The sequence below is a fragment of the Poecilia mexicana genome, unplaced genomic scaffold (assembly GCF_051168715.1).
Source record: "Poecilia mexicana isolate PSO_F unplaced genomic scaffold, ASM5116871v1 scaffold_1, whole genome shotgun sequence".
Lineage (NCBI taxonomy): Eukaryota > Metazoa > Chordata > Actinopteri > Cyprinodontiformes > Poeciliidae > Poecilia > Poecilia mexicana.
The window spans coordinates 23,123,973-23,149,642 of NW_028263370.1; the positions used below are offsets into that span (position 1 = coordinate 23,123,973).

At 38.6% G+C, this 25,670-nt stretch overlaps 2 protein-coding genes and 1 long non-coding RNA gene across 5 annotated transcripts in view; 1 reads left to right on the plus strand and 2 right to left on the minus strand.

Annotated features, from left to right (window-relative positions):
* Nucleotides 1-21,447, minus strand: part of rin2b (Ras and Rab interactor 2b) — a 42,681-nt gene extending 21,234 nt beyond the window's left edge. For both annotated transcript variants that reach the window (XM_088006603.1, XM_088006606.1), the window contains exons 1-2: nt 21,303-21,447; nt 8,626-8,740 (exon numbers count right to left, since the gene is read on the minus strand). In XM_088006603.1, coding sequence (XP_087862729.1) covers nt 8,626-8,694 — 69 coding nt within the window. In that variant the 5' untranslated portion in view covers nt 8,695-8,740; nt 21,303-21,447. The remainder of the gene's footprint in view (nt 1-8,625; nt 8,741-21,302) is intronic.
* On the plus strand, nt 14,932-18,239 carry LOC148161218 (uncharacterized). 2 transcript variants are annotated; one of them, XR_015763093.1, is made up of 6 exons: nt 14,932-15,040; nt 17,086-17,195; nt 17,282-17,399; nt 17,576-17,643; nt 17,718-17,833; nt 17,932-18,239. It is a non-coding gene; the product is annotated as an uncharacterized LOC148161218 (long non-coding RNA). The 2 variants fall into 2 exon arrangements; XR_015763094.1 differs by having other exon boundaries at nt 14,933-15,040; nt 17,107-17,195.
* Nucleotides 21,448-22,485: 1,038 nt separating the features above from the next.
* LOC106917023 (sodium/potassium/calcium exchanger 3) overlaps nt 22,486-25,670 on the minus strand; it is a 38,054-nt gene continuing 34,869 nt past the window's right edge. The window contains exon 17 of the mRNA XM_014985681.2: nt 22,486-25,267. Within this exon, the coding sequence (XP_014841167.2) occupies nt 25,115-25,267 (153 nt within the window). The 3' untranslated portion in view covers nt 22,486-25,114. The remainder of the gene's footprint in view (nt 25,268-25,670) is intronic.

A 25,670-nucleotide genomic window follows, 5' to 3' on the forward strand; every position in this document is an offset into this window, starting at 1 on the left:
CGGGAGCAAACGAACCGAAGGCATTGCTCAAACAAAGTTTACAACACAAAGACGCTTATGTGGGACAGAGGAGAGAGGAAGCAGTGATTCATTTTCCTGTGTTGTTTCCTCCAGGCAGGAAACATGGAGACGGAGAATCGTCAACGAAATGACCAGCGTGACGCTCAGAGGAGGGGAGGGGGGCATTCCCACGCTGCAGAGACTGAAACATAAACACTGGGACAGGAAGGCCAGGCAGGTTTCACAGATTCATCTGAACTAACATCATGAGTTTAAAATAAAGTTTAAAATGGATGTGTAACAGTGCCAGGCTGCAGTTGGACACGCTGGTGCATCTTATCAGTTACTATGGTTACCGCTACAGGGATCTTTGATTATTCATCTCTGCAGAACTTCTCCAGATCTCACTGATGCTCTCAAACAGGTGGCGCTGAAACCAAAATGACTTTTTACCAAGGTGGATTTTATCTCAGGTGAACAATTCTCTGTGGATCCTGTCATGTGATGACAACTCACTTCCACCAGATTTTATTTAAAATGTCTCTGTATCTTAAAGAAACAGGCCCACAGCATGACGGAGCCTTCACCAGTGCTTACAGACGACATAATTCACCCTTTGCTTGATGCTTTATGTTTACGTGCCAATTTCATAAACTTCTCATGTTTCTTTTTATCATGATGGCAGACATTTTTCTTTGGTTTGTGTGTCTTTAATAAATCTTATAGAAACTTTATGAGCCTAAAATGTCACTTTCTGCTGTAGGTTTCTAAAGTAGAGCTTTGTACATTTTTTTAACTCTTCGCTTGGTGCCAAGAAAAACTGTGCTCTCCGTTCTGCCATGTTTTATTTCTAGATGCTTTCATTGATGTAGCATCATTTAAATCATGCAGGAGTTTAACTGCAGCATTTATCTGTAAATACCAGATCTGCTGCTGCATTTCCAGATGGAAGGGAAACAAACTCCACACCCTGGAGTTTCCCATTTCATCACAACATGAACGGCAGCATCAGGGTCAAGGGTCAAGGACACGTGCCAACAGTAATGAGCAGAGCGGTTAAAGGATGCAATAAGGCGACTGCAGGTTTCAGCCACAAGGAGGCGTCTTTTTACCAATAATAAAGGCTTGAAGCCAGAATACAGTCTCCTCCCCATGCAGGACTAAGTGGAACCAGCTGAGTTAAAGCCACAGACCCCTCAGTTCAGTGGCAGGTTAGAACCCAACCTGAGTTCTTTACTGGGAGCTTCACCCGGCCCAGTTAGGACCAGCAAGAAAGAGACCAGTGATGAGCTGTCCCGAGCAGAAGCAACAAAAACTTCACAGCCAGCCGTTTTTTTAGCTACAAACTGAGATCCATAAAACCAGATGTTGATCCAAAGATGTTGTTTAAAAAGCGAGAATCCTGCAGCCAACAGCAGGATTAAGAACCAGATCTGCTCGTCTTTCTGCCCTGAATGCTCTCAGCTGCAGAAACTTTCACACTGTCAGCCCTGCACTTCCTGAGCTGCTATTTTTGATACTGTTGTCTTTTTAGCGTCACTTCTTCATTAACTGAAAATATGACATGTACGGTTGCAACCCGTTCATATGCACTCATCTTGAGCATTAAAGCAACAATCATGTTAGGCCTTTAGTTGATAATGACCATAAAATACTGGGGGGCCACATGTGGCCCCCGGGCCTTGAGTTTGACACGTGCATTACGCCATTGAACTGCCAATTGGTAATTGAAGTAAAGTAGCTTCGATTTCAAAGAAGCCGACATTGAAGTCGATTGGCAAATGAACCATCACCAAAGAGGAAGGCTCTTGTTGTCTCACTGCACCCCAAGAGATGCAGAACCTACAAAAACCGTTTCTGTCTGGTTTCGAACCAGAGACCTTTTGCATGTAAAGCAAATGTGATAACCACTACACTACAGGAACTGAACTCCTCTGCTTTGTTTCAGTTTGAGGTTCCAAAGTTGAAGATGTGAGATGCAAAGCATGAAAATTTCAACTGAGGTTTGCACTCAGTTGCCTGGATTCAGAGTACAGACCATGACAAAACAGAACCCTTGTTGACCTTTAGTAAACACTTGTGATGAATAGAACATGCAAAATCTGTTTCTGTCTGGTTTCGAACCAGAGACCTTTTGCGTGTGAAGCGAATGTGATAACCACTACACTACAGAAACTCAGGCTCTTTACAGTGTTCCTGGTAGATGATCCACATTTTGTTAGAGACTAATGTCAACGATGGGCATGGAACAATGTCAAATACTTACAGATCCTCTCAGAGAGCACAGTAACTTGGTGAACAAACTGTCAGACTTATACTTGTGTCCAATTTCACATTACAGTCAATAAACTAAGCCTGGGATCAACAAATTGTATTAAAGATGTCATTAGCAGAGACAAATGGTTCTACAGAGACTTGGCTAAATGGCTAAAAAATAAAACCAATACTTACAAATAAAAAATGGTTCAAAAATAAAATTAACACATTAAAATTAAAAATATCTGTGAAATACAATCAACACTTCAAAAATAAATAATGGTTCAAAAATACAATCAACACTTAAAAATACAAAATCTCTGGAAAATAAAATATCATGTATGTTGTTTTGAAAAACACTGGAATATAAGCACTTTTATCAAATCTTCATTGTGGTAACATCATGTGAGTTCTTAAATCCATGGAAACTCAACAGTTCATAAGGTAGGTGACTTAGCTCAGCAGGTTAGAGCACCGTGCTGGTAATCCTGAGGTCATCGGTTCAAACCCCGTATGAGGCAATTCATGTGTAAGGTCTTTCAGACAATCAACACTTCAAAATAAATAAGGATTCAAAAATAATATCAACACTTCAAAATACAAAATCTATGGAGAATAAAATATTATGTATGTTGTTTTGAAAAACATTAGAATATAAGCACTTTTATCAAATCTTCATTGTGGTAAGATCATGTAAGTTCTTCTTAAATCCATGGAAACTCAACAGTTTGTAAGGTAGGTGACTTAGCTCAGCAGGTTAGAGCACGGTGCTGGTAATCCTGAGGTCATCGGCTCAAACCCCGTATGAGGCAATTCATGTGTAAGGTCTTTCAGACAATCAACACTTCAAAATAAAGGGTTCAAAAATAAAATCAACACTTCAAAATAAATAAGGGTTCAAAAATACAATCAACACTTTACAATAAATAAGGTATCAAAAATAAAATCAACACTTCAAAATAAATAAGGGTTCAAAAATACAATAAATAAAGTATCAAAAATAAAATCAACGTTTCAAAATGGTTCTACAGAGTCATGGCTAAAAAAATAAAATCATTTTTTATTTTTTTAAGCGCATTACAAGCGTTAAATTCAAGTCTCCATTACAGACCAGAGAAAACTAAAGAGAAATCAACGTTGTGTTAATCCATTTGAGGAGCCGGCAGTTTATCTTGAGGAAATAAATGACGATGCAAATGTTAATTAGACTGCAACATGCGCAGTCCACTGCTCAACCACTGCGGACTGCGAAGACTTAAAAACCGCTGGGAGTAACTCATCCAGCGGGAAAAAAAAAAAAAAAATCCTGGTAAAAGCTCACACCGGACCGCTCAGGGTGAAACACTCACAGAGTTCAGTTGATCTGTTTGGATCAGACAGATCCAACTGACTGATGAATTAGCGCAGATTTTTCTGCAGATGGGAACCAGGAGGAAGTTGTTCAGACCCCAGCGGGTGAAGTGATGCTAATTTAAGTGAAGTCGCATAATTTAATTTATTAAAAGTTATTGGGGCCTCAGTCAGTGGTTTTTGTCACTATGAGAAAAATGTAGATACATTTATCTGCTTAATCTGTGATGGGATCTGGATTCACGGTTAATATTATCTAAACCGCATAAAATGCTACTAAATAGCCGATGTTAATATGATCGTAATTTCACGGATAAAAATAGTACATGACCGAGGTTTTTTTTTTTTTATGTTGTCGGTCAAGATAATGGATAACAAAAAAAGTCTAGCGCCACCTGCCGCCCTGATACCAACTCACACATCTTCATTCACAGTCTTACTTGTAAATCGTTTTTACTTTTCTTGGACGTTTTGATGTTAGCTTGTCGATGTCTCAGTTTTATTCGCTGGGAAAATCAATAAGCAGCTTGAGGTGACTCTGCTGCTCTCTAGTGGCGAGAAGCCGTAATGTTTGGCTGGTAACAATCGGAATGCATTGTGGGAGATGTAGTTTGTAGTCAATACGTGCTCAAAACCTATTTTAAGTTAATCATCGGCCTATAAAATGCTGGGCGGGCCATATAAAATGACATGGCGGGCCACATGTGGCCCGCGGGCCTTGAGTTTGACACATGTGTCATAGAGGATTAGAAAAAAGATTATGCAAGCAGGTTCAAGTATTACACAATCTCACCTCCATTTTTAATAAGCGGTGATGAATAAAAAAGGCAGTAAAAGCCCCATCATGCTCTGCTTAGAAACCAGGACTGATCACAGCAGGTAATTTTGTCTCTGCAGCATAAAAGTTACTCCGTTCAGAGAAGATCGAAGGAGAAATGGAGATGGACACAAACTGAAAGACTCTTTTGGAGACATTCCTAAACAACTGCAGAGTTCATGAGTTCAAACAACAGCATAAAGATGCAAGTTAATAGATGCTTCACAACTTTGGCAAATCTGATGGAGGCAAAACAGATTTTTAGACGAAACTTCCAAAATGCACTTTTGGCACAAAATCATCAAAAGAACATAACCATAGTGAAGCAAGGCGGTGGCTGCATCATGCACAAGTTAATTTTCCTTAAATGGAGCTTGTAGAGTAGAATAGAATAGAATAGAATAGAATAGAATTATAATTTATTTCTCACAATGTGGAAATTCAGTCCCAGTAGAAAGTTACAGACAATGGAAACATGAAGAATCAAACCAAGATTAAAAAAAGATTAAAATAAGTACAGAATGTAAAGGACAAAGTTAAAGCATAAAACATGCTGTACAGTTATTAAAAATAAAATACTGAGATCAAAAGCAATGTGCAACTGAGTAGGGTAATGTAAAAAATTTACATGATTTGTATTTGGATATCTGTGCACAGAAAAACAGCAAAAAAAAAAAAAAGCTAAAAAATTACAACAAAAAATGTAAAAATGAGAGCAGAGATGTAAACACTTATTGGAGCAGAATGTAACTTTTACATTAATTAAAACTATCACTATGTCATAACAGTATGGTGTGAAATACAGTTATCACATAAATTAAATGTACTATGTACTACAGTTTAGTTTGTCAGATTAAAAATACCTTGTGAAACTAGGTATTAAACATGTACTAAGTCTACATTAAGTCTATATTTCTGTATTAAAATGTTATTATTGTTAGATTCTAATCTTAAATGTGTTTTCATTGTTTGTAAGCAGAACATTTATATAATTAACAGAAACAAAAGCTTGAAAATGTCAGAGTGTGTGTCAATAATAATAATAATAATAAAATGACATTTTTATTGTCATTCTAATGACAGTAAATATCATTAGGATGATATTTAGATCCACTCTGTAATGGGTGTGAGTTAAAATAAATTTTTCATTTAACAAAATCACTTCCAGGAAAACATGGAGTTAATGCTCTGTCTGCAGATTATTTTGGGATTAAATGGTTTTCTGCCAGGCGACGCAGGGTGACAGCTTCCACCTCTGGCTGGGAGACGGAGCGTTAATCAGTCCGTGGAAAACATGTGGGAAGTTCCTGATAGATGCAATGAAGGTCAGCGGACGTTAAACGACTCAATCTGGGCCAAAACGTTTAAAAGGAAGCCGAGTTCTGATAAGCAGAACTCAACAGCAAAGGTTTGTATTTCACTGACATTTATGGGCCATCATTCTTCTGGGTTTGTTTCTACGTTCAGTCGTCAGGAGGAGAGCAGCAGAGCTAAACAGAGCTAATTATAGAGCTGCAGGCTCAGAAACACAGAAGCTGTTTGCTCCTCCAGGTCTGTGCAGGAGTTTCTCTGCTGCTGGAGCCGTAGATGGAGTCAGTGGGAAACTATGAGTTTGATTTTGACCCATGTACAGAGACACTTCTGTCAGAGTTGGTAAAGATAGAAAAAAAAGCTGTACAGGAAATATCGTCATCCTTTTAACTCAGAAATATTAAAACCTGACTGCATCAAACAAACTTCATGAGGCTTTTAAAACTCACCCCAGGTCTGCAAAACAAATTTATAACTGTCAATCCATCTTTTTACATGAAGAAGTCATTAAATTTAATAGTGTATTTTATTAGATCATCAGAAAAAGCTTCCAAATGTAAAAGGAGTGCAGAGAAGAGTCGACTGAGTGAAAGGTGCTGTTTATTTCTACACAGAAGAAAGGGAAGAAAGCAGGTAGGCCCTAAGGCTTCCAGCAACAAACCAACTGTGCACCACTTGTGTCAATCTACAGAAATCCAGGCAAAATATGAAAGTTAAATTCAACTCCTCAGACCACATTTTATCAGTAAAAGTCAACCCATGCACCAAGAGGTATGAATATTTTTAAGGCAGTGTAGGTTTATAGCCTTTGCAGTTTAATTTAAATGTCTGACAGAAAGAGCAGACGTCCTGCAAAGACCTCAGCCAAAGCCTGCCAACCATGCAAAGCTACCAGAAAGCAAAAACTAAAATTAAAATGTAGCTTTATGTCTTGGATTCCAGTTTCTATTTCTATATTGCAACTAAAATAGTAATTTGAGAAAAGAAAAACTAGTTTACCTGAGAGATTAAAAATAGATAAAAAGACATGACACATGTTTACATAGTAGCACTGTGCTGGGAGATGGAGACATGGTTTTATCTAAAGATCGGACTTCCATCTGCAGCAGCTCTAGCAGTGATTCTGAAACCGTTGAGTTTGAGCTTTGTCTTGACAGAATTATTTAACTTTGAGCCACAAACCAAATGAATGCTGGAAAAGATCGATGCCAGCTGTGGGAGATCTCCAATCCTCTCAGAGAAGCTGTGAAAGTCCCTCCCCCCTCCGTCCCTCTGGTTCCCTTTCCTGTCATCATTTTGTCTTTTCCCACATCCCAGATATTGTTGTTCACGTCTGTAATTAGCACCAAGTCAGGCTTGTTTTTCATGCATGCACCAGATTCCTTTGTTTCACTCAAAACTTGTTCCGTTTCTGGAGAATCGGTTTATTCTCCTCTCCTGCTTTCATCTTCAGTCACTACTAGTCAAAGACTTTAAAGGGACTAAACTGTGTCAGAAGGTCTGTTCACGGTTTGGTCATAAATTCTCTGAAAAATGAAGGATCCCAAACCTCACCCAGGAGGCACACCTACAAGGGTTTCATTGTGTTATATATATATGCTATACTTATATATGCTGGAAAGATGTAGAGAATTAGAAAATAGGACAAAAATTACAATAAATAGATGAATAGCTGTCCAAAACTGAAAATAATCTCCTGTCTTAAATAAATGTTTTTTTATAAATATGGATGTTTAATACTGTGAAAAAGGATTTTCTTTCTCCTGAATGTCTGTTGTTTTTGTCACACACACAGAACTGATTACCAGCTGACAAAATCCACCAAGCAAAATCTGACATGACATAGACTGAAACATTGTTTTTTTTTAAAAGAGGTGTCCACCAGGAGGCGCTAAGGGGCCACAAAGGGCTGAAGAGAAGATGAGGGAAAGATGCAAACATATAAACAAAGTAAACCAAAACAAAATTCTAAAAATAAATCTTTAAATATAATTCTTTTTTATGCATAATCTGTTTTTTAATTATCTTTATAATAACATAGGTTAAAATTTATTTAAATGTCATCAGTCAAAATGATCAACCTACTTCAAGCCAGAATAGCAAACCCAAAAGGGGAAAGTTGTGGTTAAGAAAAAGACAGAAGGAAATGTCCAGCAGCCATACTGCTGCTGAAAACCCAAAGAACTTCTGGTCCAATAAAACCAGAAGGTATGAGGCAGAATTTATGCTAAACGAATGTAATAATTATTGAACAATAAATAAAACTGAGAAAAAACCCACTAAACATTTTAAAAGTTGATGTTTCTTTACATATGTTGTAGCATTGCAAGAAGTTAAAGCTAGCTAGGGGTCATGCAAACATTTGGGAAACCTGGGCTAAAAGATTTGAAAAAGAAAAACCTAATAGACTGACCTAAAAACAAAACAAAAAAAAACAAGAAAATATGAGAATTAAAGTCAGTGTAATCCATCAGTACAGAAAGGGTTAAAAGCCCATTTCTTAAGGGCCTTTTAAGGCTTTGGGACCCCACAGAACCACAGAGAACCAAGATGGACCGTTGAAGAAAAGTTCATTTAGAAATTGTATTCAATAGTTTAATAAAGTTCAGTTTTGTTGCTGGATTTAGTTTCTTTTTCACATTACAACTTTTAGAAAATCAATCTAATACTTACTTCTGCACAAACATTTTTGGCACTAATGAAACCCCCTACTGATTGACATCAACCAAATTTGTCTGGTTTTAGTTTTACTCCTTCAGAAGGGAAATGGCTCCATTTTACAGCCCGTTTCCTGTTTTACCCCAGACAGCCTCTGTGTTGAGTCATATCTTCCTAGAAAAACAAACATTTTGTGGGACAGGAAGTGCCATCTGCTCTGATGCAGGCCTTACCTTAAAGAAGCTGCTGCTCCGGTTGGTGAGGCCGCAGGAAGGGCTTCCTGGTGGCGAACCGGAGTCCATGTCGTCTTCCTGTCGGCGGCCGTTCCAGCCCGGAGCAGATGGAGATCTGTGGGTCAGAAACATTTCAGCTCAGACGCTTTGAGCTGTGGTGCAGCCTGAGGAAATTCCTGCTTCAGCCACAGTCGGCTCTATGAAGCTGCTGGCCAGCTCGGGTGACTTTATTATGACCGACTTCTTTCATTGTGCTCTCTGAGCATCCGCCTCTTTTTCCACCTAATCCAGGATAACTGCTTCATTCACTGATTCTTGGTCTTGCCGTCTGGTTACCTGTTTCTGTTTTTCTTCACATTTTCTGCCACTTCATTCCCTCATTCTGCTCCCATGTCCTGTAAACTCATTTTCCATCTCAGACTGTATTCCAACACAGCTGCATTCTCCCCCCACCCATAAACAGAAGGTTTCAGAACCAGACATCAAAATGCATTTCAACACATAACTTTACTCAGAAAGTCACAACTTTTTCTTTTCACATCTTTTTGCCTTTACAGTTTGTTTCTCTGTGATTATGTTTATAAATGACTGCTTGAAATGCGTTTGATTCCCTCTGCAGCCAGACTGAAGCCATTACTGCAGCCCTTCCCTTCCTGGCAGAGGATCACAGAGCTCACGAGTCGCTCCGTTTGTCTGCTGATCCACACAGATGCTTTCATCTAACACAGGCAGGAAGTTTGCAACATCTCCACAAACTCAGCTGTGGACTGCAGGGAGGAAAGCACAGATGATAAATGTGCCACTAAAGTCTGCAGGGTTTTGGTTTTGCAGGATTTGCAACTAAAACTCAGACTGATTTATGTGCCACGGACCTTAAAAACCAAAGTTGACTGTAGTTTACAGTTTGTGGTTGAACAAGCAGCGACTTATGTAGCGTAAACCAAGCGTTGGATTAGACACTGGATTCCATTTAACCATTAGTGGAAAATAAATGTTTTCTGACTGTTTTTTGTTTTGCTCTGTATAAAATCATCATTAATCTGATTAATGTGATTGTTGATCTGATAAGCTTTGTCTCAGACAGACTTTCTCGTTGTCCGCCATTTTGATTGACGGGTATGGATGGGAATTGATAAGAAATTAGCTATATCAATTTCATTATTGATCTCACTTATCGATTCTGTAATTGATTCTCAAAAAATGTAGGAAATAAACTTTAGTTCAAAATATGCAGCATGCTGCATTTGATTCAAAGGAAAATTAAAACTGGATTAAAAATAAGAAATTCTCTGTCAAATGAACATATTAACATAAAATCCAACTTTCCACACGTCAACAGTTTCTGTGCAGACAATTTGAATCGTCAACTATACTCTTATTGAATAAATCAGAATATAAATAAAAAGTTCATGTATTTCAGTGACTCAGCTCAGACATTACCCTGATTCCACATGGATTGTTATTTTAAGGCTTTTATTTATATTAACGATGATAATTTCTTGCTGAAAACATATTTAAGATCAATTAAAAAAAATAAAACAAAAAACATTCCTAATGGAGAAATGTGGGCCTAATTAAATACGTTTCACACCTGTTCATTTCAAAATGTGATTTTAGTCTGAGAAGAGAGCTTGATTGCAAACCATAATCTAATTTATTGAATGTGATTGTAAATGTTAATGTGAGATGCAGATTATTGATACAATACGGAGCCACCAGTATTACAATAACCAGGACGTGGAGAGGTTTAACTTTACCTGAGACATTCATGGCAGAAGCCGCTGAGCTCGAAGCTCCTTCAAGTTACCGCCGTTACTAAGCAACTTATCAAACGCTTTGCATTTCCAAATCAGTTTCATGCTGTGTGGTCAACTATTTCAGAATGTTGGAGGTATTTTCTTCATTTATTGTGACGCAAAGCTCTGCACATGTTGCAAACTGGCCCTAATAGTGCCGTTTTTCTTGTGTGTGAAACGCAAACATACTTTACCGCGACGCCATCTTGGATATTTTCTTTTTTTTTTTAAATAACTGAACGTGTATGTTACGTCATCACGTAAATGACGTAATGCAATATTATTGCAACCTACAGGCTAAATCCTAAAGAAATGAACTAATGAGAAATGGTTCTCGCTTTACTGACGGGGTCAGTAAAATCTTCTCATCTTCTCATAATTTATTTTTAACCATCAATTTTCAAAATGATTATATTATCAAACTGCATTTAATTTTAATTCAGATTAATTAACATTAAGGAAGTTCTGTGAGATTTAATGTTAACTATGGCTGTATTCACACTGCAGCCTGAATTGACCCAATTCCAAGTTTTGTTATTTAACGTAATGCGACCTGTATCCGATCTTTTCATGTCTGAACATCGCAGGCCGGATGCTTTTCGAATGCGACCCAGGCCACCTGGGTATCCGATACGTATCGGATTTAAATGTGACCTAACGTCCAGGTCACATTCATCTGACCTGAACGTCACTGATAATCGATAAATGTCACTATTCTGCGTCCTGATACACGCAAGTGGGAAGAAGAACAACAACCATGGCGGACTATAATGAGGATTAAGTTGTTAAAATGCTGCTCCGGTTGGACAACAACTATGCTCCACTGTTAGCATCCATGTTTACTTTCGCAAACAATGAGCACTTCTTTTTATGGCCGTTGGTAAAACATTGAGAACGCTGACGCTATTGCGCCCTCTACTGTGCATGCGGGACACGTTCAGGTCGTTTGCCCGCTCACACTGCAGAACACAGACAGGTCGCATATATTTGGAAGTGTGATTTGGCAAAAAAATCGGAAATGGGTCACGTCAGGCTGCAATGTGAACACAGCTTAAGACGCCAACTCATCAACTTATTACCATAGTAACACAAAAAGCTGCTTCTGATTGGATGATGAGTCCCATGTGATGGCTCCTCTCCCAGAGACTTTGGCTAGCAAGAGGCTGTGCTGTTTGAAGGCACAGAACTGAAATCTTTGGAAACGTTTGTCCATAAAGTGACAAAACGACCCAGGCATGCAGCGAGAGCACCTTATACAGCAATGATTGTTTGTTCTAAGTGAAGATTCATCGATTGGTTTTACTTGTTTTTGAACCTCCGGTGTTTTGTTTTTTTTCTGTTTAAAGCACTTCACACATTTTTGAGCTCAAAGTGAGTAGCTGACATCTTAGGATTCGTTGCTGTAGAAGAATCCAACAATGTTGGTCCATGCTGACCCACTAAGCAACTATTTGTTCCAAGACAAATAGCTGTGGCTCCAACTACCACCACTGTAGTTGCAGTTGCGGTGGTTCATTCCCAGGAGTGGAACCATCTAGCTGGAGAAACCAGTCAGCGAACTTCTTTCTCTTGATATCTCAGAATCAACAAGATTTTTGAGAACTTTTAGGTTAAAATTATGTCTAAACAGGCCTCTTTTTGGATGTCTAAATTTGATTTTTTAACATTTGGCAGTAATTGAGACTGGAAGCATTACAAATAAATAAAAACTATTGGAATGAACTGCAATCAAACTTACAACAGCTTAATTACCTGCATGCTATTTTATCTAGTTGAACTGCCTTATTTGATTCTTTAAATATTAATCATAAAGGCATAAAAATCTCTTCAACTGTTAAAAAGTTAATTGTTCAAATAAAATAAATTCTAGTGTCAAATTAAGATTAGCAATGAGTTATGACACAGCTACTGATGCCACTCACAGGAGCTGATATTTACTACTGTAAAGGCCTATCTGCTGCTGTTTCTTCATCATTTCAGACATGAAGGGACAGTCTGCACTGACAGTTTCATTTCCACAAACAGAAAATAGTGTGGCGACAAAAGTCACCACAAAAAGCAATCATGACCTTTACAAAGCACCACTTATTTCCAAAGCTGCCCAAAAAGTTATTAATATATTATATTTTTTCTTCCAAATTGCCCAAATGTGGATGTAATCTTTAAAAATGGTCTTAATCAAAAGTTTTGTTAAGACTCTGATTGCTTTTGACTCAGTTTCAGTTCAGTGAATGACTGTTTTCAGGAACTTGTTTTCTGTTTGTTAAACTCTGAGCTGTTAATCAGTTTGCATTAAAAGTCTCTTAAACTCAGGGTGGATGCCATGTTGTCCATCCACCCTGGACAACATGGCAGGGTGGATGGACAACATCCACCCTGGATGTTGTCCATCCAGGGTGGATGGACACCCTGGATGGACAACATCCAGGGTGTCCATCCAGGGTGGACACCCTGGATGGACACCCAAAAATGAAAAAACCCAAAAACCGTTTTAAATTGTTTTCTACATGATGCACATGGCCCTGTTTTTCAGTGTGTTTTTCTTCTATGAAGCCATTAAGGACATATTGAAGATTTGTTCTGTTTAAGATAGAAATTACTCCTAGATCAGGGCTTGTGTGTCCGCTCTGTCTTTTCAAACCTCCAGTCGGTCATGGCAGACACAGAGTAAGGTTCTGCTTCTGCTGGAGGTTTCTTCCTGTTAAAGGGGAGATTTTCCTCTCCACTGTCGCTACATACATGCTCAGAATGAGGAACTGCTCTAAAGTCAACGACAGGTCCTGGTCCAGGAAGAGTGAGTGCTATAAGTCAATGACTTGGTTTAATTATGTTGATTTTAATGCATTCAAATTTTTAGCAAGATTAATTCATTTTAGCAAGATTAATTCATTTTAGCAAGATTAATTCATTTTAGCAAGATTAATTGCAAAATTTCCAGGAAGGAACCTTTGTTTTTGCTTGTTTCTGGTACAACTGTAAATCTGATGCACAAGCGACATCCGCGATGGTCGATGGTCGAAGCTGCTCTCTGGATTTTGTGCTTCAGAAACCAATCTGAGACTGGCAAAGACTAGTGATGTGTTCAGGTTGTACTAAAAGGAGTTAGTCTCTCAGCAGAGCTTTTGAAGCCTATAAAAGCATCTCAACGGTAAACATGTTGCTAATGCTAATGTCAGCATCCACAGTCCACATTTCTAATGAGGCTCCATGAATGATCAGGGCTTCCTGAAACAATAATAGAACTTTGTACCAGTCTGACTAGAAACAATAAATATATTTGTTGTTGAGCTCATATGTGTATTTATTAAATAATGTAGCAGCAGAATTTTTTTTATGTAAAATTTTGCTTATTTTGTCAATAAAATGCGACTGATTGTGGCTATTTAATCATTGATCCTAAAATTAACCTGTTTAAAAATTTTAATCGTGTCCCACCACTAGAAAATCGCTATTTTCACACAAACCTTCAGCATCTGTTGGTCCAATTGAAACATCTTAAACCTTCATTCTCCAGGAAAGAGTCTTGCTTTGAAAACAGGTAAGTTCATCACAGCTGGGAATGTGAAGCGAAACATCAGCCAGCTGTGCCTGAATGTCTGTAAAACACGACTTTATTTACCAAAGTGTGCATAAACTCTGAAACCGACCAACCAGACTCTCCCACCTGCCTCGTGGTTCAATTCATCAACTGGCATTAAATTACATCCAATAAATGCATGTTTAAACTGCGAAGAGCCTGAAGTGGTGCTTGTTTTTCATACTGAGGTCATCTGGCTCCCTGCTGCTGTCAGAACAGCTGCATAAACCTGCAGCAGATAAAAAACTCCCACATGGGTCCCGTTAGTGGTCTGAAACAAACCAGATGACGCTGTGGGTGTGAGCATCCTCAGCAAACACACAGTAAAAAATGCTGGGTTATTTTCATAACCCAATTTCTGGGTTGAAGCTGTTGGGTCATAGGTTGGGTTAGTTTGACCAAATATTGGGTCAAAATTCATAACTCATGAGTTGGGTCAGAAATTTATCGGAAGTCTACATCTTGCACACTTCTGTTGGGCCAGGAGTTGGGTGGGTAGATTTACCCAAACGGTTGGGTTAAAGATGAAACTTGGAAGAAGCCACGCCCCTCTTCACAAGCCTCCATTTTCAACATGACTGTGAACGTTGCATATCGGACTTCTCCTCTACGTTGAAATAAGACATGGTAAGTAAAAAGAAGATAAAGTTTCAACGTTAATAGAATTTTATACATAAATTGAATTTATTTCAAACATGTTTGATATTTATTTTTATGGTTATTTAAAATGTTTATTACGGTAGGTTCCTCTGACAAAGAGCTTCGGTGTTGCTACAATACGGATGTTGGGGAAAAAATAGATGAAGGGGAAGGGCACAATTTGTCAAGTAAATTAAATTCACTTTTTAATATAACCTCAATCATATTTGTTCGTAACTTAACATAGTCAAATTTTTAAAAATAGATTTAGTTTTAAAAGAAAATGTAGTTGACGGTTTGTCCCCTGATTTTTGCAATATGCGCGCGCATCCTTAGCGGGCTGAGGCTACGTGTTCGAACACCAGCAGTAATGGCGGAGGAGAGCGAGCAGAGCTTTAATAATGTGGGTATATTATGCTTGTTGAAAATAAAATAACTTTTGCAAAGTTATTAGGCGATAAATTAGTTGTGTAAACCTGAATTATGCGCTCGGTTTATTAACATATAGCTTAATTACAAACATGCTCGGACGTGTTCGGACTTATCGCTCCCCTCCAGCCGCCGGCTCGTCTCGCCCTCTCTGTCAGTTGACCGGGCGGAGCGGCTCGTTAAGCTGAGAGAGAACGACCGTCTCCCGGCACATTGCTTTCAAACTCCCGCTGGTTTTAGGCAACGAATTAAAAGCAAAACTAAGACAATATCTAATGTTAATGTTTGCTCATTTTATTATTATTGTTACTACCGTGTTTCCCCGAAAGTAAGACAGTGTCTTACTTTCTTTTTATCCCCAAAAGCCCCACTATGTCTTACTTTCGGGGCATGTCTTATATTGGAAAAAAATTGTCGAATTTTTTGTTTTAACCATAAAACGCGGAAGTGGGCAGGAGGCGGCGCTCATTAAGATCAGAGGGAGGTGGCAGACGCGGTGACGTATGGAGAGGGGGACGGTGCGGACGTGGGCAGGAGGCGGCGCGCAGCTAGATGAGATGTGTTTCCCCGAAAAGTAAGACATATGTAGGGCTGTTGTAAACGAATATTTTAGTAATCGAGTAATCTATCGATTATTCTTACGATTAATCGAGTAATCGGATAAAAAAAATTATAAAATGAAATACTGGTAAATCTGGCATACCGGTGTTACTATCAGATATCAATATCAGTCCAATTTTTCATATTTGAGCATCCCTAACAGTTGCTTTTTTGTAGTTTAGAAAACTAACCTGTAACAATAATAGCTCACTTTCTAAGTTAACCAGAAGAAAAGTTATAGAAAAATCTGAAATTATATTGAATTTAATAACAAAGAGGCAGGCTCACAAATATGCTTATAAAAATGTCTACAATCCAGCTTTTAGTTTATGTATTCATCTTCAGTGAGTTTAATAGATTAATTAAACTCACCTTGCCACCTAACCTGTCACGCTTTGGGTTTGAAAATACGGGAAATGCCGCCTGGAGTGGGAGGAGAGGGCGAATGAACGAACGTCAGATGGGGTGGAGGGGAGGAAATAGACCAGCGGACTGACGAACCGTTAGACCGGGGGACGAACACGGGGGGAAGCAATACGGGATATTTACGACACCTTCACTGGTCACACTCAGAAACTCATCTACCAGCCATGTACGATGCGCTCCGCCACTCGTTTCTTCAGACCGGGATATGAAATTTATTGTGCGGTTCGTCGGTAAAGCTACATTTACACGGTAAGCATCAGCTACTCAGCCGCCCGCCCTGTTCAGGCTATCCGCTCACTTCAGCGCTCTTCCCGCCGTTCGCTTTCAACCAGCAGCCCCGGAGGAGAAATGCTGCCGTACTCCAGGCATTCCCCCAGTCATTTTAAGGATGCTTATTGGTTCCCCAAAAACGATAAAAAGTCGGGCATTATCATCAATCAATAAAATCCCCACGGGCCAATCTTGAAGATTGGACTTTATGCCGCTGAGACTTAGCTTTTGTCAACAACTCAGAGGCGGAAGTGAGAGCTCCGCGCAACGCAAATGAAGTCCCGGCCGGAACACGGTGCGCTAACTAATAAAACATAAATTAACGAAGCTTCGAGGCAGGTAAATTTTCCTAGAGGAATTTTAGTAATCGAGGTACTCGAATCATTCGAGGAATCGTTTCAGCCCTAGACATATGTGTTACTTTCGGGGTACGGCTTATATTAGCCGACCCCCCTGAAACCCCTGATACGTCTTACAATCGGGGGTGTCTTACTATCGGGGAAACGCGGTATTAATTACAAATACATTTATTTAAAGTTGGTGCTGAAAGTTATTCAGCACTAAGTTTGTGTTAAGTTTTGCTATATTTATTTTTAGGAACATAAAATTACTCTGAGCATTTGAAATTGCTGGCTAATTACAAGTTATTTGCAGTGGAGACAGCTAGAAGATTTAATTCTGTCATTCTTAAAGTTTGATTTGTGATTTTGTCTTTTCTGATAGATTTTGTAATTTTACATCCAGGATCTTCAGGAGAATTAAGCGAAACCCAAACTCCTTGTTCTCAACGAAGACCTTCTGCATGACCAGGAACATGAGTCTGCTCCCTCAAGGTATTGAAGCTCAGAAGAAATGTTCTCTAAAATGTCATGCTTTTTAGTTACTGTAACATTTTAACACTAACTTATGTTTGATACAGAAGATGATGTAGTCCTGCAGCTGCTGCCAGTACCCCTTCCTGCTCCACCTTACTAATTTGGGAGAAGTTTCAGATCCATCAACCTGGAAATTCAGATGTTTTCATTGATATCCAGCCTGTAAGTCAACCTTCATCTCTGAATAATGCTCAGATTGTTTAAGTGCATCACATTCAATAGTGAGGTTTTGTGTTAAACTAGAATCAGTCAGAAATTAGTTTTTGAGAATGTAGCCCTTTACCTTTAAATTCACTAACTGCCTGTTTTTGTGCTTCTCTCTCTTGTTCTCAATGAAGATCTTTTGTATGGCCAAGAAGAGAAAGGAGCGGCCGTCTTCTCAACAACATGAATTTTCTCCCTTAAGGTATTGAAGCTCAAGAGATGTTTATAAACTGTTAACATTTAACATTTTAACACAAGCTTATGTTTGCCATGCAGACAAGATGATGTAGCCCTGCAGCTGGTGCCAGTGCTCCTCCCTACTTACACATTTGGGAGAAGAGCTTCAGATCCATCAACCTGGAAGTTCAGAAGGTTTCATTGATATCCAGCCTGTAAGTCAACATTCATCTCTGAATCATGCTCAAATTGTTTGCTGTTTATATAAGTTCATCACTAATGGCCTGTTTTTTCTGTCTTCTCTCTCCATCAGGTTGGGACAAACCTGGTGGTGCATCTACAAAATGTGACAACCTGTATGTCCTCATGCAGGGAGACAGGCAAAATGCTAAAGTGTCGTTAAAAATGCTCCTTGTTTAATGGCTGAAAGGTTTACTTGTAGTTTGCTTTAAAACAGACTTTTTTTCATTAAATGTTTTCTAATATGGAGTAACAGATACTTCTGGAGTTGTAGCCAAATGAATTGAAGTGATTTAACTACTTATGTTTTGTAACTTTTGTAAATGAAATCTGCTGGCTCTATATATGTATCATGTGGAAATAAAAGAAGCTTTAAATTCATATGTCTTTTAATTCTGTTTTTATATAGTGAAATTTAAAATAATTTTTTTAACCCAACTATAGTGGTATAATAACCCTTGTGTTGGGTTATGAATTTCAACCCAATTTTGGGTCAATTTAACCAATTTAAACAAGTCAATTTAACCCAACGTTTGGTTAGTTGCCATGACCCAATGTGCTGGGTCAAACCCTCAACCCAACCCAGTTGGGTTAAAACAACCCAGCGTTGGGTCGGTCCATATTTGACCCAGCGCTGGGTTACGTATTGGGTTATTTTTAACCCAGCAGTTTTTACTGTGCAGCAAATAGATCCAGGCAGGGGTCCGGACTCTGAAAGGGTCAGCGAGCAGAGCAGAATGTGGGTCACTGGTTCTTGCTGAGCCCAGCTGAAGCTGTTACTTAAACTGGGAAGAAAGAAAACTTCAGGAATGTGATCACTCAGTTTTATGCAAGAGGAGGCTTTTCCAACATTTGTTTGTGCATCTTCTGTCCATCAAACACCACACTAACCAACTCCAGCCTCTAATCACAGCTTTCAGGCTCTTATAATAGCAAACTGAAAATAAATCACATTACAAATCACACTGCTCATGCAATAAGGGCGCTTCAGCTCTAAATAATGGTTGGAAACTATGTCAGGCACCAGCACCACCCTCCACACAACTTTCCACACTGAAGGTCAGCTGAGAAAAAGGCTTGGATTCTTTTTTGTCAACAACTTTTCTTTAAATCTGCTTCAGAATCTCCGAATGAGGTTGAGCTCTGATCTAGTTCACATTTACATGGAACAAAAGAAGAACGACTAGAGAAGGTGGAGATGAAAATCGTCTCTTGACAGAAGAGAAAACAGACAGACTGGCTGGCAGCTGAAGGCCCTCAACAGTCAAAACCCAACTTCACAGTGAAGCAACATTTCTACAGGAGGGAAGAATTACAGCCAGGATAAACTGATCGTAGCTAGGAGTTTTAGAAGTTTGCCATATTTATTTATTCATTTTTAAGTAAATGTATGGTTATGATTGCTTGTTTATAGCACCACAAACAGAAATACTGCTCATGAAAAGAAATTTATCATAAATAAAAGCAATTGATCATAAGTAATAAACTATGTATGATTAATGCCCACCACTAGTGTATTGGTGATTATGGTGGAGGATCCATGATGCTGTGGGCCTGTTTCTTTACCTGGAAGCCTTGTCACAAGCTCTTTGAAAAGAGGCAAATATTTTCAGGTAAAAATATTTCTACCTCTACTGAAAACTGAAAATAGATCATCATTGTTTTTTCTATAAGGATAATGATCCAAAACATGTGAGCAACTCTTTGCAGAAATGATTCTCCAGACACAAAGTGACCCGTTTGACTCCACACACCCGAAGAAAACCTGCAGACAGACGGCCTGATTCCATGTTTGTCTGCAGAGTTCAACATTCCCCACAGGGTCAGTTTTCTGTAACTGGAGCTGCTGATTCCCGACCAAAATGAGATCACTTTTCATAAACCTGCAGACTTCGCTTCTGTCCCAGAAAGAAGCAGCTTTAGCAGGAAAACAGAAGAAAGCTGCCATAAAAACCCTGAAAGAAACACTAATCAGCTTCATGACCCAAAAACCAACAAGCTCAGTTATTTTTCTTATTTAAATGCCTTTCTGCTGACTCTTTCCCCATCGCAGGATGGAACTGCAGCTCTTTGAGCCAAATGCTGTTTTTTCTCTTTAGCTAATCTCTTCAGCAGATTCCATAGAGGCTCAAAATGAGCAAATCAAGGAAGTTAGAGTCTAATAAAGGTGCATAGAGTGGCAGAGGATGACAGGCGGTCAGGTTTCAGACATGTTTCTGCAGGAAAACATCTCAGTGTCAGCAGGAATAAGTTGGAATGGGAAAAATCCAGGAGAGCCTGGAATCTGGCTCATTGAAAGGTCAAACATGTGAAAGTAACAAGCAGAGCAGAGAATGGCTTTGATTAGAGGGGATTTTTTTACTGCTATATTAAACAAAAAAAACCCCACAAAAAATACAACACAATATGCTTTGTTTACAGAAATGACTGAGAAGTTAGATTCAGTTCAACACAATTCATTTTATATTGTCTCAGTCATTTTGGCGTTCGTCTTGCCTCTTTTCTAGAAAGGTGATAATACTGGGGTTGCCATGCTCTCCAAATATTTAAACACAAATTTATAATAGTACTAATTCTAATTTTTTTTGTAAAAATCAGAATTCTGGATGATGCTAAAAGGTTTTTCCAGATTCGACTTTTTCTTTGTAGACATTTTAGCCATTTTAGAAATTCTGGAAATTACCTTTACCCTTGTTGGAGTTTTAATGTCCGTAAGCTCCAAACATCATTAAAATATTAAAAACCAGTCACTGTGTGAGAGTAATATGGCTGTTTTAGATATAATCCATATGGAAGCATTTGTGTTTAGAAATCCAGATTTTTAACTTGTTCAAAAGGAAACATGAATTAAATGTCTTTTTTGCACAATTATGACTAGAACTTCTTTGTTTTTTTTGTTTCTGGGATGTTGTAAGAGTCCAGAGGAGGAGTGAAGGTATAAGACAGTCCAAAGAAAACAAAAGCTTAGTTTCATAGCGCAACACTGACCTAAAGTACGCCTCTGTGGAGCGGCAGAGTGAAGAAATGAAAAACTCTGGGATGTTTCTGAGTTCTGAGTCTTGATCTCCAGAATTTCTGAAACTTTTTGTTAAAAGGTTAACTTTGAATTTTTACTGCATTTTTGCTAATTTCTCCAATAAACTCTTTACAGGGGAAAGTTAATTGGAAGGTAAAAAGCAGTTTGAAACTTTTATACCAACTTTTAAACCTTTGCAGTTGTATTTGCTTCAGCATGAAGTCAAACGCTGTTAGAGAGATATTGGAGAAAATAGTAACTTTTTTATGCTGAACTTTAAAGTCTTGCGACCAAGTTCAGTGACCTGCCTGATGGACCAGTAAACACGCACCACATCTGACTCGCTCCAGGCTGGAAATGACCCATTCTGCTCAGACAAAAGCAGGAAAACCGCAGTTTGAAAGCAGACGCAGAGAGATTCCACTCACCTGAAACTTCTCTGACTTCCTGCTCTTCTTCTTCTGCGCTGCTGTGCAGGATGAAAACCATCAGTTCCGGCTCTGATCTCCACTCAAAACACCCACAGTCCCATAGTGTAGAGACAAACACAAAGGCAAGCCGCTGGTCAGAGAGAGGAGGTGAGACAGGAGGAGGAGACAGAGGACAGGCGCGCATGTCGCCCCCTGCTGGCTGAATCCAGAGACTGCGCTTTCTCTCTTAATTTTTATGTCCAACACTTAGAAGCTGAAAAACCCCAATAAATAAATTATATGATAGAAAAATCTATTTATTTAAGAAACTTTACCACTAAGTGAAACGATTACGCACAGAGGGATGTTTGACAGACTTCATTTCTGTTAATTATGATGATTTTCCACTTACAGCTAATAAAAACATTTAAAATCTGAATATTACATCACATGAATAAGAAAAACAATTTAATACAGAAATGCAACCTGAGTGAGTGAAATGTTTGATTAATACCTGCTTAGAGGTTGTCCGTTTTGAAAAGGTGTCCAACAAATGAGTTTCATTGGAACACATTTAATTTATGGATAATGACTTTTGGTATATCATTTTGCATCAACCTGATAGTTGAAAAGCCAAATTAAGAACAATAAATATCTTTATTTTTGACCTCAAATATCTGTTTATTCAGTAATTTAGCAGCAAAAATGTTTTTAAATTGAAAATATTTTGTCAAAATAATTTAGCAGCAAAAATGTTTTTAAATTGAAAATATTTTGTCAAAATATATATGGTTTTTGATATATAAAGTAGTGTAATGAACTGATGGACCAGTAAAAGCATTGCTTTAAGTCAATTTGGGATGTTTCATTCATTTATTGTGAAGAAGTTTATGATTTTTTAGATTCTGAATATAAGGTTTTACTTACTTCTTTCTTGAGCTATAATGCAGTAAAACAGGAACGTTTCCTTAACCTTAACTCATCGATTCGTTCTGCTCCATTCTGCCATCACAATAATCCTGGATGGAGATGAACTCTGACTCAGAGGTAACAATCATTATTCTACTCTGACAATATTTAGATACTTTTATCCATTTTCTGCTTAGCAACAGGATGTCTGAGAAGGTACAAAAAACAAACAAACAAAACAACAAGGAGGATAAGAAGAAATCAAGCATTAAGTCAAACTGGACACTTGTAGTTTATGTAAGTCAGTTTATTGCGAGAGCATTTTCTTCTCCTTCTGGTTCTTCCCAGAGGTCAACAAAAATGGATCTTTTACAAACTATCCAAAAGACTTTTGACAACAATAATAAACAGATCTAACTTCTGCAGATCTATGTTCTAAAGAAATCTGTTTCCAGAATTTAAAGTAGCAACTCCCCCCCCTGATATGTACAGCATAACCCAAGCAGTCAGTGCTTTCTTGGTGTTAGAAATGCGTTAAAATCACACAAAGTAACTTTAATAGTTATAGAGGCATGCAGAAAAGCATCTGTTAGTCTGTGTTGGAAAATAAACCCAATACAGCTGCTTTCGCGGATGTGTAAAGATGCTCAGCGGCGCCCTCTGGTGGGTACTGGGAGAGCAGCTGCACATCCATCAGATGCTTCCAGTTTGAATCTCATAAAAATCAATAACAAATACTTCCATATTTAGTTTAAACACATGCGGAAACAGAAGTAATACTGTAAAAAATAATCTTTAATTTTCTCTAAACAGTTTTCATCATGGGCATAAATGTATCATTTTAGGCATTTGGCGATTTATTTGATTTTCTCTAGGGTGGCATAATTATACGACAAAAAACTGCAGGGAATTTTGAAGACAACATAGATAAATGTACAAATGCACTCTGACTCAAATATATACATACATCATCCTAGATCTTCAGGTTAATTTAATTTGAAAATAACCATGTTGAATGACTGCTGAATGGCGGCATCTCTCTTTGGCAGCATAAAAGCTTAACACAATACCCAAAACAACGAGAGTGAAATGACATTATAGAAAACTGTAGATTTAGTTGAGAAAATTGTTACTCAGCCTATTTTCTCAGATTCAAATAACTATTGTAGTTTTTAAATTATTATTTTGGTTTTCTGTTTGCCTCAAAAAAAAAATTGTCAATATTCCGCTAACGACAAAAAGGACGCAATTTCGCAATTGTTGTTTTCATTGAATAAAAAAAGCAAATAAGATCACAAGTGAACAATTGCAATAAGTCAACATGAATATAACCTAAACGCCATGATCCTCCAACTATTTCCTGTCGTCTTCTTCATGGTTTGCAACAATGGAAACATCCGGTTGTTGATCATGTGACTCGTGATGCGAAAATGTGTTTCCACTGCAGTTTAGTTTGATGCTTTTTTGCATTACGAGATACAGAATATCACATCCTATCAGCTAAAGTTGTGCAAGTATTTGTTTAAATATTACTGGTGAAAATCTACAATATATTCAAATTACTGCAGGTTTTGCTTTTTAAAAATAATTGCAGTTGAATGTTCTCTCATTATTCCACCCTGAGAAACAGAGAAGCAAAAAAGTTAAAATAAATAAGAAAAACCGTAAAGCTGATATAACATTAATGCATCTTAACTCCTGCCTCTAGCATTAAAGTCTGAAATATAAGAGACGGCAGAGGAATAATACCCTGTAAAAGCTCAAATGCTGGCATGCCATCACTTCCTGTTCTCCTCAAACCAATCTTTTACGGCCACAGTTCATCACTAATTTAATGCGAGGAGGAGGAGTATGCTCCGCGATGTCTCATGTGTTTGAACTAAACTGTACAAAACTTATAAATTATAAAGATCTGTAAAAACAACATCAGTAGTTAGATTAAATATTAGGTGTGCCGCATCGCAGAGTTCACCATGAGCACTGACACTGCTGTTCAGACATGATCTTTGAATAAGTTAATTCATAAATAAATCATGATGATGTCTTCCCAGAAGCAGTGGCATCCACACCCACACACACACACACACACACACGCTCAATCTATGACCCTTACCCTAAAATACTTTTTGGTTTTAAACAACAACTAAAAGACTAACAGGAGGTCTACAGGCAGCAGGTACACACTTCCAGAAAACCGCAGACCGCTCTTACAGATATGTATCTCTCTACGTTAAAGTGACAGTGCTGGAGTAGGTCCCTTTCATTCGTCGGTTTGGTAAAACCACATCTACTTGGACATGGAAGAAAACAGCCTATATATTAAAAGTGTTAGACATGTAGATTCTCTCTGTGAGTGCGAAGCGACCGCTGTGGCGAACAGCATGCAACGGAACGGAGGACATGTTGAAGCAACACCAAATATCACTTAAATGCTTCTTCGGGTCCCTCGGTTGTGCAGAAAAGACTCAGTTTTAACAGCTAAAATAAGTACCTATGTAATCCTCAAATATATACAGAGAAATCTCTATTCCACTTAAAAATACCTTAATTTTGTGCTTAAACCCAAACTTGTAAAAATGCTAAAAATCGCTGATTCCTCTCTTACGTAACAGGAGCTGCTCGCCTAACTGTCCGCCATGATGCTGTTCAGTTCAGCCAAAACTGTTTGGTTCGCGTCTGGCAACAATCTCCGCCGGCGGGGCGCCATCTTTGGCCATCCGGTTCCAGAAGCGAACCCAAACCTTCTGCGTCTTCCTCAAGACGTTTCAATCGAAGCTGTGGTTTCCTAAACAAAGAAAAGGCCGGACTCGTTTCCGAGGCGTCGACAAACCGGAAGCCAAGTTGAGTTTCTCTCCCTCCGCAAGCCAACGGACGATGACGAAGAGGAGGATGAGGAGGAAGGGGCAGAGGGAGGGCGGGGGTCAGTGGATGTCTCTGCACATGGGGAGGTTGACGAAGATGAAGACGTTGAACTCGATGAGGACGGAGAAGCAGAGGAAGATGGCGTACATGACGAGGCAGGCCAGGCCCAGCCGCCAGTCCAGAGTCCATTTGTTCAGATGGACGCCGAGGACCTGCAGGACGGAGGGACGCAAAAACTTCAACTCAACCAAAACCATATCCGCGATCTGGAGAAACAATGTCTGAATCAGGTTCATAAATATTGATATTTAGTGTCAGTTATGTCTCCTGGATTCTTGCTCATTTTTAACCACATCCTCCCATATTAGAATGGAGAAACTGAAAAGTGTTTTATTCCAACCATATAGCAAACTTTCTATCTTCCTGTAGTTTTTCTAACGTCCCGCTCTGTGATAAGACCATCTTAATAATTATTGTAACCATCCCCTTCGTGTTCCCGTTGGTTTCCTTCCTGACAGAAAGTACTCCAGGCTCAGTTTCCTGGAGGAGTAACGGGAGCTTTTGATGCTGAGCTTTAATGTGTCCAGTTTTCTCTCTGAATTGATCCACTGATGG